The sequence below is a fragment of the Lissotriton helveticus genome, chromosome 9 (assembly GCF_964261635.1).
Source record: "Lissotriton helveticus chromosome 9, aLisHel1.1, whole genome shotgun sequence".
Taxonomy (NCBI): Eukaryota; Metazoa; Chordata; class Amphibia; order Caudata; family Salamandridae; genus Lissotriton; species Lissotriton helveticus.
In genome coordinates, this window is record NC_136070.1 from 244363253 (window position 1) to 244378896 (window position 15644).

At 42.0% G+C, this 15644-nt stretch overlaps 1 protein-coding gene across 6 annotated transcripts in view; it reads left to right on the plus strand.

The window, feature by feature from the left end:
• The window catches only part of DDHD1 (DDHD domain containing 1), a 466403-nt gene that overhangs the window by 242139 nt on the left and 208620 nt on the right, over positions 1-15644 (plus strand). For all 6 annotated transcript variants that reach the window (XM_078659828.1, XM_078659830.1, XM_078659833.1 and 3 more), the window contains 2 exons: positions 3522-3631; positions 8072-8178. In XM_078659828.1, coding sequence (XP_078515954.1) covers positions 3522-3631; positions 8072-8178 — 217 coding nt within the window. The remainder of the gene's footprint in view (positions 1-3521; positions 3632-8071; positions 8179-15644) is intronic.

Below are 15644 nucleotides of genomic sequence, written 5' to 3' on the forward strand. Positions count from 1 at the left end.
GCACTAGCGTGGAATCCAAATACACGGACAGCAAACCTAAGTTCTCGGTAAGCCGCGAAATCGTTTTCCAATATGCTGAAATAATTGGCATTTTATTAGTAAAAACCGCAACCTAATAACGTGGCGTTATCTCCACAGTTAACATCAGAGATACTAACACTGCGGGACCGAAGCTCTACAGCGTAGGACCGCAGGTAAAGAGAATTCGTTTTTTTAGTAGAGCGTGGTAGTAAGAAGAACGATCAGTGCATTAAAACAATATTTTCAACCTCTTAACAGGTTGGTACTAGCTGTTCGTCTAAAGAACAAGGAAGGCTTTGAAACGGTCTTCCAAACAGGTAAAAAATGGGTCTTTGTGGTAAGCACGCAAAATAGATTACCTTTACTTTTGTTAAATGAAATTAGACTAAAACAATTTCCCCCCCCTCCTTTTTCAGCATAGATTTTATTTATCTGGCCACAGAAGCGAGACCAACGCGTTACGCATAGGCTCGCAGGTAATGAATTTTATTTTTTTTAAAAGGGATAATGTACACAGGCAATATGTATTTAAATGCAGTATACTAAAGAGCTCTGCATCCAATCTTGTCTTTTTCAATAGAAAAATTGTTCATCGCTGAAAGCAACTTGACGGAAATGGTAGGTAGGCTAAGTGGAAAGCCTATAATTGAATTAATCAATGTAAATAAATCATAAATAACCCTTTAGCGTGTAATAAGTAATTGTTTCGCTTTGAAAAGTTAGTTTAATAAACATAACTAAACATGCAATGTGTTTTCCAAAATTAGGAAAGGTTCTGATCTCAGAGAATGAGACACCATGAAACCTGTAATTATAGAGTTGATCTACATTATTGTAAGTAACTGAGAAACTTATAAGCATTGAAAGTAATAAGTTTTCTTTTTCCTTATTTTTGTCTTTTTTTGACAGACCCCTGACGAAGGGGCCATGAAAGGTCCCGAAATGCATTGGGTTAATATTATGTAACTGTTCATTTTGAGTTTGTTAAACTTTATTGATTTGCACATTATAAACTATGTTTGATGATGATGAACATGCCTATGAAATGCATATATAAAAAATAATGGTTGAAATATAAACAAAAAAGTTTAAATGAATTAAGAGTTCGCTCATTTCATGTTGTGCACCCTAGAGTCCTGGCAGCCAGTTAGGTGTCAGGCTTAATACATTGTTTCACATGGTGTAGCAGGCACCAATCGAAGGCAGCACACGTTTTTGATTAAACGCCCTTGAATTCAGCAAAGCAGAGTGCAGCACCCACACACATACATCCTTACAGAGGATTCCCCATGTGGGGGCCTTCCAGAAAACTCAGGCATCCAAGGATTACTCAACCCCTGCAGCGAGTCCGGGACATTCAGGTTCTGAGCCTAAGGTTTCAAGCTGAGTCCTGGGTTCTGGTGTGGAAGTTTGAGCCTTTTCGACTCTTTGCTTCATGCATCTTGCTAGTCCCACTTGCTCACTGGCACGTGGGGCCTTGCATTGCAACCTCCACCCCCAATGTACTCAACACTGGGATTGTCTTTCAGACCGCATCTGCATATCAAAGAGCAGCCCAGGATCCTCAGTAGTGGCAGGTGGACGCCAGCATGCCCTGCGGCAATCTACTATCTCAACCTCACCCTGATTACTACAGCAGGTTGGGTCGACCATCTGAGACAAGTGGAGGTCAAGGACCTTTGGTCCTCTGCAGAGTAGAAGCTCCACATCTATTTTATTGAGCTCCACACTGTTTGGTTGGCTCTGGAAGCCTTCCTCCCATCCATCAACATAAAGCCAGTTCAGGTCTTGACAGACAACACAGCAGTGATGTGCTGCTACAAGAAGCAGATTGGAGTGGGTTGTGCAGCCTGTGTCTGATGGCACTGTGCCTTTGGAAATGGGTTGAGCTATAGGGATTCTCCCTCATGGCTAATTATTTGACGGCCTCACTGAAAACCAGTGCAGATCATCTCAGCGGACGTCAGCTGGCGGCCCTTGAATGACGTTTTCTTCTGTAGGTGACAAAGTATTCGCCCAGTGGATGCCTTAGATGAATCTTTCACCACCACCAGGAATGTGCAGTGTCCCATCCACTGTGCTGCAAACTCTCTGTGAGACTTATTCAATCTGCAGTAGGAATGCACCTTCCAACCACTACCCTTCCTGCACAGAGTTCTTGAGATCTAGGCTCAGATCTTTGTGATACCCCCAAATTGGGCAAGGAGAGTATGGTAGCCTGATCTATTGTACCGGAGTATTTGCCATCCGACCTGTCTACCTCTTCGAGAAGACCTCCTGTCTCGGGACAGGCTCTCCACAACCTACACCTCCCTGCTTGGAGTTTAAGTAGCAACAATTAAGTGGTTTTCTTTTACCTGCTGAAGTAGATTTTATCGCTGTAGCTAGCCGTCCACCTACCAAGTATGTTTATTATTATTGATGAGGGAAGCTTATGGCCTGGTGCAAAGAAAGTCAAGTTGACTAAGTCAAGTTTTAGTTGTTTTGGTATTTGCACAGATTGTGATGTTTTAAAAAAAAAACTTGTTTACACCATCTTCTTTCATTATGCCTTAATAGGACCTTAACTCGTGCCTTACTTTCCTAATGTGTATGCCTGTATAGCTTTACTTTGTGTCTGCTACCTTTCCAAATGTCTTTCATCATTACAATTACTTCTGCATGCCATATTAGGGAGCTGCAGGCGCTGTCATAACACCGGATACCCTTTTTCTTCACTAAGAAATTGGTGCTGCAGACCCTTTCTTGTCTGCCAAAACTTGTCACTCGTTCACATGGATCAGTCCATTACTCACTGTCTTTTTCTCTCTGCCACACACATCTTATGAGGAGGAGACACATCTGTAAGGTTCTTCTTTGATATAAGTATGTACCTTTGCTAAACATTATTGAAGACGGAAAGGTTACTTCCTTGTAATCATTGTTCTTCACCGTGGGTGCCCTTCTGAATTCATTAAGTCCTGCTCTTGTCCCTGCTTTTGGAGCCACAGTTGGTGAGCAAGTTACTGTCCATGCATAACTAAAAAAAGAACTGCATAACTGTGCTCTGCTCGGCATGATTGAATGGTGCAGTCTTCCAAGGTTTTTAAAATAAGCAGGGGTGGATTTTAGTATGTGTATTGTTATTATATTGTGGCACTATGTCCTGCGTTTATTCTATGTCATTTATACTATTTAGTTTGGTGTTTCTCAGCCAGACATACTGCTGATATAACATTTGGGCTAAATGGATTTTTTAAGAAAGAGAACATTTTGTGTTTTTTGAGCATGTTTCCTTTTATCTGGTCAAGGAAATATAAACATTTCTTAAAATGTGTGTTCTGGAGTCTAGCACATTTGTGGAGATAGTACATCTTTTATGACTTCCAGGAGGGGGGGGGGGGGGGCGGGGGTACCTGTGGTGAAGAACTAGGATTACAAGTAAGTAGCTTTACCCTTTTCAATTTTGAAACTAAACTTTCCAAAAAAAAAGGTTATAAGGAGATTGTATTTATTTTTAGGATGAGAGATACTGCAAGAAAAGTAGAAGAGAAGAATTTTTCACATCATCTAAATGAACATGTGGAGTTTCTACCTGTAGAATGGAGGTCAAAGCTTGCGCTTGATGGAGGTACTGTAATTTTATTTTACACACTTGTTAATCTAACAAGACAATTGACAGTTGTAATTTTACTGACAACTGTACTTAATAAAAAGTTTGTTTTAAAATAAATCTTCATTTAATATATTAATTTATAATGTAAGTTATGTTGTTCATGTGCACAGCTATCTGTAAATGATTGTATTCCAGTGGAAAACTGAAGGAGACCTCTATTTCAACAGCAAGACATTTTCCCAATATTTGTGATCTTCAAATCATTGCCCGTCACCATGCCGGGCCAAAGAAATTAATTAAAAAAAAAAAAAAAGGTTTATTATAAATTCCTACCAGGATTTGTTTCAACTAACACACCATTAAAAATCCGTTTACACAACTCTACTTATTTATTTCTAAAGTTTTATATAGCGCGAACAAGATCCCGAAGGATATCGGAGCGCTTTACAAAAAGGATGGAAGGAGGGTAATACATACAATATTGACATTAAGTAGGAATAAAAGCAAGAAAAATCACATAATTACAAGGGTCAAAGGAGAGTAATACAATAAGCAGGTACATAGCAGACTAAATGAGGGGCACACTATGAGATAAAGAAGAGCAGCATCCAATGATGGTCTAATTGTTGTAGGATCAATGACCTTGAGCTGGTGAACCTAGCCCAATTAAGGTAGGAATTTGTTCATTAATCTTTTGACTTCCAGTTTAAAAGCAATCGTTGAGGAGATTCTGCGTATTTCCGGTGGAAGAGAGTTCCATATCTTTGGGGCGGTGCCGGAGAAGCCTCGCTGGCAAGTTCTCTTTTTCCTAAAGATTTGTGGTTTCAAGATAGTCAGTTAAGCATTGCCATCACAGTATTTAACACAACAAGGACAGTTTTAGCTCTTTTCTTTGCCCTCTGACAGAGTAGGTCCTTGGGGCAACAGTTCCTGTGCTTATATAATGTTTTAGTTTCTCAGCAGATACCTTTTTAAACTTTATAGGTTTCCTTGTCTGTTATGTCTTTTACTTGGGTAGGATTTTTTTTAAGCACTCCTTCGGCAACATTTGACTTTTCTTTTTTAATTTACATTTATGCAACTTGTTAAAACCTTGCAAGTTTTTTAGCTCACAGCTCTGCAATAGACTGAATTTCTGTAATTAGTTGAGCTGTTTCTTGAATATACAGTACTTTTCCTGCAGTGATCCCAAACCCAAGCAATTACATTGGTCAGATTCTTAACTGGTGTTTGGTGCATATATTCAAAGCTTTCATCTTTAAAATTAGCACCTTTAAGCTCTCCTGTTCAAAGGCATTGTTAGTTATTTACTCCGTTCAGACTCCTACTAAGTGTTGTGTAATTCCAGTTTTATTGAACTTAAACAGATAAAAGAAGTTGTTTTCAAAGCGCCTGTCCAGTATGGCAAAACAAACATTTCAGATGATTCCCATTTATTCAGAGCATGGTATCATCTGCTAGGCTTCTCATAGAACAGAAAAGATCTCACCAATCCATCTCAGTGGAAGGATACTACTGATGCTTAGCCCCAGTCAGCATGCCTATTCTCTCATAAAGATATACCCGGTGGTTGCAGCCACCCCCAGAAGGTGATCGTCAAACCTGGTGCCAGTGGACTTGCTGTGCAAGAAGAGAAATGCTGAAAAGTAGGAGGAAAGGGGATAGAAGTGTCTGGGCCCTTCCTCTACTCCATTGTGGCCAATAAACCTGTGCTGCTGATAAGATACGATCAGGAGGGATTAGACAAAAATGAGTTGATTATTGTCTTCCTATCAGATATCAAGCAGGGCAATAGAAAATAGATCCTGACCAAATACAGGCAGACCTCCAAGCATGCCTTAACGATGTCACTTAATATGGTGGATTTGTGTCTTTGTCACATGTGCATATACCCTTCACAAAGTGCACGGAATTTTAGCTGGATTTTAAGGGCAAGGTCCTTAGCATGCATGTCAGTCACAGATGCTTGAGGAATTAGTACATTTACCACTTTATGCTATAGAAGATCAAAAGCCTCATTTAAGATGAACCAACAGTTTCATATGAAATAGTCCTTTAACAGAGTAACTCTGCTGGAAAGCTTACCCTGTATATACAAAAGGGACTTTGTCTGGTGTTCCCTTTCCCCTGTAAGATTCCAGTCCACAGATATTGCAAGTTCCTGTGGGTTATAATTTGTTAGTGCCTTGATAGTTCAAGGTGTTATTCTTCAGCCTTCCTACAGAGTACCAAGAACAATTGTCCTTGTATGTCGTCAGGCAGACCTACACATTTAACTCTGTTTGGACTACTAGCTTATGATAGTGTCTGCACACTATGAAGGCAAAATGTGTCTACATACATAATGCTTGTCTTTGATATAAGTGATTAACTTCGAACACTGTCTGTATGTGTGCCACGGCTTCATCTAAATTGTCCTTTATATAAGTCCTAGTTGATTAAAAAAAAGTCCAGTTAATAACACATATATTTATTTATTTATTTATTTTATTTTTAACATTTAGTATAGCGCGAACAAATGCCCGGAGGCGTCTCAACTTTGGGCTCAGGAGCCAGTAGAAGAAAAGAGATGAGCATAGTGGGGAACTGAAAAACAATCAAGGCTATAGCATGTTGGAGCCTGGTAAATTGGGCACAAGCATTCATTTAGAGGCTAGATAGAGCTACCATGGTCAAGGTGGGATGGAATCACTTCCTGGACTGCTGTTTGCTGAGATTTTAACTCAGGAAAAAAGAGGCAGTCTACTCTAGGAGATTGTGATGAAAGAAACCAGATGAGGAGGAACAACATTCCCTATTTCAGTCTTACCAGTGTTGATTTTAAGGAATTGTTTAACTTCCATGAGAACACTGAGATGAGAGAAGAAACTTAGTCTGGCTGTGATTGCACATTTCAACAAGTCAGGCAAGAATCTGAGGAGGAGAAGCTAAAGCTGAATGAGATTAGTTTAGGGGGGCATATAAACACTGAAAAGAGTGGGCCTTATAGAGGATCCCTGAGGGAACCCAATGTTGCACCTCTGAACTTTGTGTTAAAAGGAATAATAGGGTTGACCTGAGAGCGATCCTTAAGATAATCCATGGTCTGAGCATGAGTGTTTCTTGGACCCCCACTTTGAAAAGGCAAGACAGTAACATGGGTGATATCATGTTTGAATGCTGCAGACAAGTCTAAAAAGATCAAGACAGCAGAGCTGCTTTGTTTTACCAGCAGTCTGAGATCATCCAGAATGGAGACCATAGCTGACTTTGCGCTGTGAGCACAGCACAAACTGGCAGAGCTTAAGTAGATGAAGGACTTCTAAAGGGAGGAAAGCTGAAAAATAATCTCCTTTTTAAGGACACTGTGGAGGGTTGAGTCTACATTGTTTTTTGTTTTTGTTAGAGGTACGAAAGAGGTTTCTTTCCAGTCCTGTGGTACAGAGTGCTTAGCTATGGACAGATTGCAGAGATCCATGACAATTGGAATAAGCCAGGGGGCTAGAGAATTGAAAATGCTTGCAGAACAGAGGTCAGTGTGAAAACAAGATTAAATGGGGTGCAAGAGCTGAGCTGTGAAATCGTGAGTATCAGGTGAGAAAGTGGAGAGATTAAGCGATAGGTCAGTGCTGCTTAAAGGAAAAAGAGGAGAAGGCTAAGGCTGATCCTTTGTAAGAGAGCTACTGATCGTCAAGATGATTAAGTGAAAAAAAGCTGACCGAGACCAGCAGTGAGGTTTGTAAGGGTATACAGATTGTTTAGAGCATGAGGGCTTAGTGTGGGAAACCAAGCTCTTGTTAATCTCCATAGTTGACTTAGTGGCTTTCATAATAGTATCTATGAAATATTGGCCCAAGCAATATGATTGTCTTTCTTGTAGGCCTATAATACTGTCTATACTTTCCCGGTTAACCTAAAGGACTCCCTTCTCACTGTGTCCCCATCGATATGATCCTCCAATATAAATGACAAAATATTGCAAAACGCAGATGGGTATTAATTGTTACATGCATTGGTTAACCATTTCAGTGTGACTCAACCTCCAGTGGATTAGGTCCAAGTATTACTATCAGGATAAGCTTTCTCCTGAAGTTGATCTCGGGTAAATCCAGCATGTCTTGAACAGAATGCTCAAACAAAGCATGCCTACGTGAGAGCACAGAAAAACGAAGGATAAGTGGTTCTCAGGAGTTCTTAAAGTGGAAAAAACCAAAACATAGTGTTGTGCATTCGTGTTTCATTAGGCTCTATAAACTGTAATTAAGGCAGTGGAATTACTCCTGAACCTATCATGGAACCTTCTTATGTGCACAAGGTTATTTCCCCCCCAAAATTACTGACTAACCTGTGCAGAAAACACAAAAGTATTAAGTATGTGTTCCATTCTCTCACATAACATAGCAAATGTTCGCTTATGACATAAGTGAGTGCGCTTCAGTCTCTTGACTTGTAGTAATGCGCACTTTCGCTTTCCAGATACCGTCGATTCAATCACTCCTGATAAAGTGCGTGGCTTAAGAGATATGTTGAACAGCAGTGCGATGGACATAATGTACTACACCAGTCCTCTTTATAGAGATGAAGTAAGCTTTTTATTTTTTTTATTCATTAAACATTGTGCTGTACGAAAATGTTGTACATCAGACGTGTCTCGGAGATGTGTATAACACGGTTTAACAATGTAATTTTTGGGTGGGTTTTGGTGCATAGTGCGTAATGTTTTTAAAGAGGGTAGATTCCAGACATCGCATTGCATCTAGTGATGTGAAAAGCTAAATCGGTAATCTCTTCTCACAGTCATGGAAATGAGAGCTTATCTAGTCTCACTCGGCATTAGTATTTATTTTATTGTGTGTTTATTTGCATGTCTAGTTTTGGCTGAGTTTTGTTGCGTTATTATTTGCATTCAAATATTTACATGTCAGATTATGCAAAGATAAAACTATGCTTGCCTATCGTAGTTTCAAATATATTTACAAATTGCTAACTTGCTGCTTTCCCTAGACTGTTTAATATTTTTTCTATGCATGGTGGCTTAAAACCGTGTAAGCACGTTAGCTACACTTTAACAGCACCATGCTACCTATAATCTTTCATTTACTACCAATTAAAGTTACTTCATATTCTGTACAGGGCTGTGCATTTTAAATCTAAATATAGTGTAAAGTATAATGAATAGGGGCTACTTTAAGATAGTGCTTGCTACTGCACTTTGGTAGAAGGCTTGCAATCCTGATTGGGGCTCACTGAGCTACCTTACCAGCCACCTCACTTTCCGGTGGATGTGAAACATCCATTGGCTGCTGGCTAAGTTTGTATGTAAAACGCATCTACTGTATATAAAACCGAAATTACACACGTGCTCAGTAGTTTTACAGTCTTTTGCCACCAAAACCCCACAGGTTTTTGCAATAAATAAATTAAAGCCAAGGTGGAAATACACTTCACTTGAGCACATGTGAGTGGCTATGCCGAAGGCAGTCGGTCTTTTAGAGGTTCCAGCATGTTGGCAAATATTGTTTTTCATTATGAGCCAGTACGTCTGTCCATCGTAAAAATGGGTGTAATAACCAAAAGCAAATTAACGATCGCAAACCTGTTTCCCTGCAAAACCCCTTTGTGTTATGCTTGTCCTATAGTTTAACCCTTCTGCACCTCATGTTTGTGAACTGACAAGATAATATATTCAGATGAAGCAGATTTGGCGCTGCATGCTTGCTTTATTGAACTTTCATGGATCACAGTAAACTGGGTTCGAGTCTCGGTAACGACGCCAAAACCTCCTGTGATTCTGGGCAAATCACTTAATCTCCCCGTGCCTAAAATGAATGTGTGTCCTCATGTAACGTAACTGGTGCTATGTAAAGCGCTCTGATACCCGATTCGGTTCGGGTCTAGTTTGCGCTATATAAAACTCTGCAAAAAAAACCAAAACATGCTCACATGCTCAGAGATGTCCCACTCTCTCTCAAGTCCCACTCTCTCAAAGGTAGCTACTCACTGGACTATATAAATGGCTGGGTTACGTTCATTCACATTAAGCAGGACATGACTGCGTTGGAGCAGGCCCTACCAGCCTTTCAGAGGTTTGGATGTGGTGGGAGATATATTGTACTTGGTATACACGAGCAAGCCTTGCACCGCTCAGTTAAGGTACTAGAGATTTTATTTATATTTATGCTAGCTGAACAGCCGCTACTTTTGTTATTATCAATAGTATTATAGTGTCCAGTTGACACATACTAGTATGAAGAGATGTGATTCTCACTATCCATAAAAACACAATTTAAAATAAAATGGACAGCATGTACCCCCATTACCACATAAGAGAAAACACAATGCAAACCTATACCTTCCATTTCTCTACTGTAAATGATACTCGAATCAAAAACTAAATCATATTCCCCATGTGCTTAAAACATGTTCCTTACTGAAAAGGTTAAGTAGCTATCTGTGAAAACAGCAGCTTTTAACGCTTTGATGTCCTTTGGCTACAGCAGTCTTGGGTGTAAATACCTAGAAAAGCTCTGTCTTTGGTTTGCAATCCTTGATCTTCTTGCAGGAGATTTTAATAACTCTCTCTTAGTCTACCTTTTTAACACATTTGACCTCCACTTCATGCAGGGTATATTTATGGTGTTTCTATGTGGCCAAAGGGGAAGAACATTACATTTTGCAACGAGGCGAATGGCTCACGGATCCCAGTGAGAACTGCAATCATTCTTAGGCCCTGTGGAACGGTTGGCATTCACTAGATGTTTTACTAATACCCAATATTGGCATTGACTCCTTATAGATGCTTTCTATTATTGTTTGTTAGTACACATATTATACCGATGTATAGATGATTTGCTGAACTTAAAAAGTTATGCAGATTCAACCAGGGAGATTGCTACTAGGAAAACCTGCACCTTAATCTCAAACGTGACGTTTGTTGTAACTTGCAGCTACTTCTCCTTTTCTCTATGTTGCTAGTTCTAGTCATGAACCATACATTGTGAAGCCCTCTCTGCCATAGTAGTAACATCAACATCCAGTAAGATGTTAATAGAACCTCCGATTTGAATCCAGGTAAGAAAGGAAGAATCTAACAAAGATAAGCGATGTATCTGAAGTTTGAGCAGTTCCTTGTGCTTTAATACTTCTTATACTTCATTGGACCATTGTGATGATCTGCAGCCAGTAAGCCCGAATAACCTCCCTTGGTTGGTGGTCATTCTGCTTCTCCCCATGAATCTTATAACATCTCAAGAGACCTGCTTCAGTTAAGTTGGCTGAGGAATGGGATGGGACTTACACTCCACTGGACTCCGGTAACGCCAACGCTTGAGGACGCTCAGTGATGAAGAGAAACAGTTATGCTTTACAGCAACAAAGGTCTAGAATGTCCAGCTCTATGCAACATTTTCAGAATGTTCACATAAAATAGTTTTGTACAATTAACTTGACTAGAAATAATGTGAGCTTCTTTTCTTATGTTTCTTGATCTTTTTGTTTTTGTTGATTTGCTAGGTATTTATCTTCTTTCCTTCAAGCCTTGCATATCTGTTTGCTTTATTGGATTCTCTGTGTTGGTTGTTTTATATTCAATCAATCAAACATTTATAGAGCGTGTTACTCACCCGCAAGGGTCTCAAGGCGCTGGGAGAAAAGGGAGGGGGGGGGCCGCTACTGCTCGAAAAGCCAGGTCTTGAGGTGCTTCCTGAAGGAGAGATGGTCCTGGGTAAGTCGAAGGTGGGCGGGGAGGGTGTTCCATGTCTTGGCCGCCAGGTAGTTGAAGGATCTTCCTCCGGAGGTGGTTCTGCGGATCCGTGGGACGGTAGCGAGGGCGAAGCTGGCGGAGCGGAGCTGGCGGGTCGGCGTGTAGAACGTGAGGCGGTTGTTGAGGTATTCGGGGCCCAAGTCGTGGAGAGCCTTGTGTGCGTGGGTGAGGAGTCTGAACGTGATCCTTTTGCTGACGGGGAGCCAGTGCAGGTCCCTCAGGTGGGCGGAGATGTGGCTGTGTCTGGGGATGTCCAGGACGAGTCGTGCTGATGCGTTCTGGATGCGCTGGAGTCTTTTCTGTAGTTTGGCAGTGGTCCCAGCGTATAGGGCGTTCCCGTAGTCCAGACGGCTGGTGACGAGGGCCTGGGTGACTGTCTTCCTGGTTTCAGTGGGGATCCAGCGGAAGATCTTACGGAGGGTTGTATGTCTAAACAACTACTGCCTAAACCACGGCTTCCTTAACCACGAAAGCCTAACCACGAGATTTTCTCAACCACTACCTTTTTTAACACGACTTCCTAAACCACGAAATTTAACATCTCGTGTTTTGCCAGTAGATGGCACTATTGTAATTATAATTCTTCTTGAGTGAACCACTCGTAAAAAAGAAACGGATCTAAATCTATTTTTTTTTTACAACGCATACCATTGGCTTTTTTTTTCTTCTTTTTTTGGGGGGGAGACCCCCCACACCCCTCCTAATGTTCCCTTCATTCTGAGGAGTGTAGTGGAGAGACTCGTGGTTCAGGGAAGTCGTGCTCAATGAAAGTCGTGGTTTAAGAAAGTCGTGGTTCCGGCTTCGTTGTTCAGGTAAGTCGTTTTAAAATTATCGTTGTTAAGGATGTTTCCCCTTACGGAGCATGCGGAGAGTGTTGAAGCAGGAGGAAGTAACGGCGTTGACTTGCCTGGTCATCGTGAGGGAGGAGTCCAGGATGAAGCCCAGGTTGCGTGCGTGGTCCGTGGGCTTGGGGGGCATGCCCAGTGCAGGGGGCCACCAGGAGTCGTCCCAGGCGGAGATGGATGGGCCGAGGATGAGGACTTCAGTCTTGTCTGAGTTCAGTTTCAGATGGCTGAGCCTCATCCAGTCCGCGACGTCTTTCATTCCGTCCTGGAAGCTGGCTTTGGCGGTGGCGTCGGTGAGGGAGAGGATCAGCTGGGTGTCATCGGCATAGGAAATGATGTTGAGGTTGTGCCTGCGTGCGATGGCTGTGAGGGGGCTCAAGTAGACATTGAAGAGGGTGGGGCTGAGCGAGGAGCCCTGAGGCACGCTGCAGATGATCTTGGTGGCTTCTGCGAGGAAGGGTGGGAGACGGACTCTTTGGGTTCTGTCGGAGAGGAAGGAGGTGATCCATTCCAGGGCCTTCCCTTGGATCCCGGCGTGGTGGAGGCGGGCTGTCAGGGTGCGGTGGCAGACCGTGTCGAATGCAGCCGAAAGGTCGAGGAGGATGAGGGCGGCGGTTTCTCCGTTGTCAAGCAGCGTCCTGATGTCATCGGTGGCTGCGATGAAGGCGGTCTCGGTGCTGTGGTTCGCTCTGAATCCAGACTGCGATGGGTCGAGGGAGCCGTTCGTTTCGAGGAAGGCTGTCAGCTGATTGTCGACGGTTTTCTCAATGACTTTTGCGGGGAAGGGGAGGAGCGAGATGGGGCGGAATGTCTTGAGGTCTGTGGGGTCTGCAGTGGGTTTCTTCGGGAGGGCGCTGATCTCTGCATGCTTCCAGCTCTCCGGGAAGGTGGCTTGCGCTTGCAAAAAACGGGAAAAAATCTTGGATATTTAAAAATAAAAAAATAAATAATGTGTATATTAAGTGGTAATTCTGATAATCTGGCGTGGATCCTGCAGTCGTGAACCTAAGCTGAACAAGCCTGCTCTACTGCTTCCAGAGCTACTTCTATCCTGTGTACATCGGCTCTAATCAGCATCCCAAATGTGCGTAGAAAGTAGAGGGCAATGAAGTAATTACTGTACAAGGTGGTTGAGAGCATTGCTGGGCCATGGCCTTGGTAGATTGTCTCACAAAGGCTCCCTCTGAGGAGATGTTTAGTGAAGAAGCGTAGCCTTTTCCATTGCACATCCATGAATGAGGACCCCTGCAATGAAAGTGCACAATTCTGAGATTTTATGTGCATCTAAAGCCCAATGCATTTTAATGCATTTCTTTTGAGGTTCAGAACATAGTTGACTAAAATGTTTGTTTTTTTACCTTCTGTATTTTCTCAGAATAGGGGCAGGATATTACTTCCACAATTATTTTGTCAGGAAGAGTTAAGAATGGTTCCCCCGGTCTGAGACCTCTGCGATTTAATCAATTCCTCCCCTTTAGAGATTTCTGAGGGCGACTTTAAGTAGTTGACAGCTATCCAAGAATACAATTGGCTGTGCTGAGGCACATTTAGAAAAGCCTTCATGCATTCCTCCTAAAAGAACCCTGTTAAATGCCATTCAGACCTTCAGCAAGATACTAGACTGTAGTGGCAGCAGCACACAGTAATCCACTGCTGCTCGTATCTGAATGATTACCTAATCTGAGCAGCATCTAAGAAGTCTGCCCTGGCCCTGATATTCCAAATACTATATGTTCTAGGATGCCTTCTACAAAAACTTGAATGCAGGGACCACTTTGGACTTTGTATTGAAAAGCCTTTCTTCCTCCAGACAAAAAAACTGCCGTCAGACAGTGAAACACTTCTTGATCAACAAGACTGTCAAACTGGTTGTTCTCAAGACCTTGGAGTCTTCGAATGTTCCTGGATGTGATTCATCAAATGCAACTTCTATATGCATTCTATGCATTTCTGAACATTGGAATGAGATTCTGTACAACTTACCTCAGCATATCCCAGTCCAACCCTACCTGATTCTCACTTTACACAGTATATTAATCCCTTTCTTTTCTTGGAGTGCACAGTCTTCCTGCAATGTCAGTGCCTCTCTGGGCATTTAAGTCTCCGATCTTGGGCAAGCTCTTTCTACTAAAATACAGCCCCTCTCCAAGCCTATATTACCTCATCAAAAGTTAAGGTCCACAAAGGCTGCCCGGGGTTGCCTCCGATCTTAGCAGACTGCCTCCTCTTCCATCCTGGGTATAGATTCTGGGCGTTTATGCAGATCAGACCTAGTCTTTGCATTCAGGGTCACTGCAACACACAGATCAGCAGCTGGACCATGGCATCCTTAATCCAAAGACAGAGCTTCTTCTAAAGTCTGAGTGGAACTAAAATACTTGCTTAGGGATACTTCAGAATAAATCCAAAGGACACATTCTTCCCAGTCATGAACGCTGTTGCCTTTGAAATTCTGGTTGCTGTCCTACAGATTTCTAGGGCATATTACCAGACTGTTGGCTTATAAAGCATGGAGGGGTGGGAAGCAGAGTACTAAACATTCTGGGCTCTGAGAGGCCATACAACCCATATGGCCCTTTGTTCAGACTCATGCTGTGGGATTGATCTTTCTGGCGTGGCCTATGTTCATTGACAATGGACTTGGCTTCTAGTCCTGTTCAGGACTTCAGGTATCATGTTTATGGACAAGCATTAGCCTACGTGTATTGGAAGTTCAAATTTAGTAATGGAGCAAGATTGTAGAGGGAATACCCAGTCTTTAAATGTACAGAAATGGGCATGATATCGCAGGGATACATTCAAAGAGGGCAGAAGCTAGAATGCCCTACACTGCCTTCAGTAGGAACTTTCTTCAAGTCCAAGACAATGTATTTTTTACAATCGGTACACCTGGCCTCATCGATCCTCTCTCGCACACAACGGCCAGTGCCAGAGGGATCTTCATCTAAGGCTTCTTTACACCCATCTTCAGAACAGGCACACTAGACATACATGTATACACTGCTGCTCCAGACAAGGTATAGGCTATTTCTACAAGTCTATTACAAATTCAGAAAATACCACCGAGACAATTTGGCACATTCCCAGAGTAACCGGTATATTGGAAAGTACAGAACGCATAAGTGGACCTCCCCTCCCCCTCCAACACTTTTTGTTGGTATTTTTATTAATTATTCTATACAAATAAAAAAAAAAAATACAATGTATTTTTGTGAAAAAATTACCAGTGGACTGCCTCTGCAAAACGCTGTGCAAACACCACCGAAAACTCTGAAATAAAAAGGATCCCTTTTATGAGTGACTAATCAGATTTGATAAAGTGCTTGAAAAGCCCTTGGCCAGGATGAAGACATGTACCCCTATAACTGATTACCAGCAGAAACTAAGCATTAGTCGCCAAGTGACTAAGGGAGCACTAGACAATCTTGACTAGGGTTTTGAG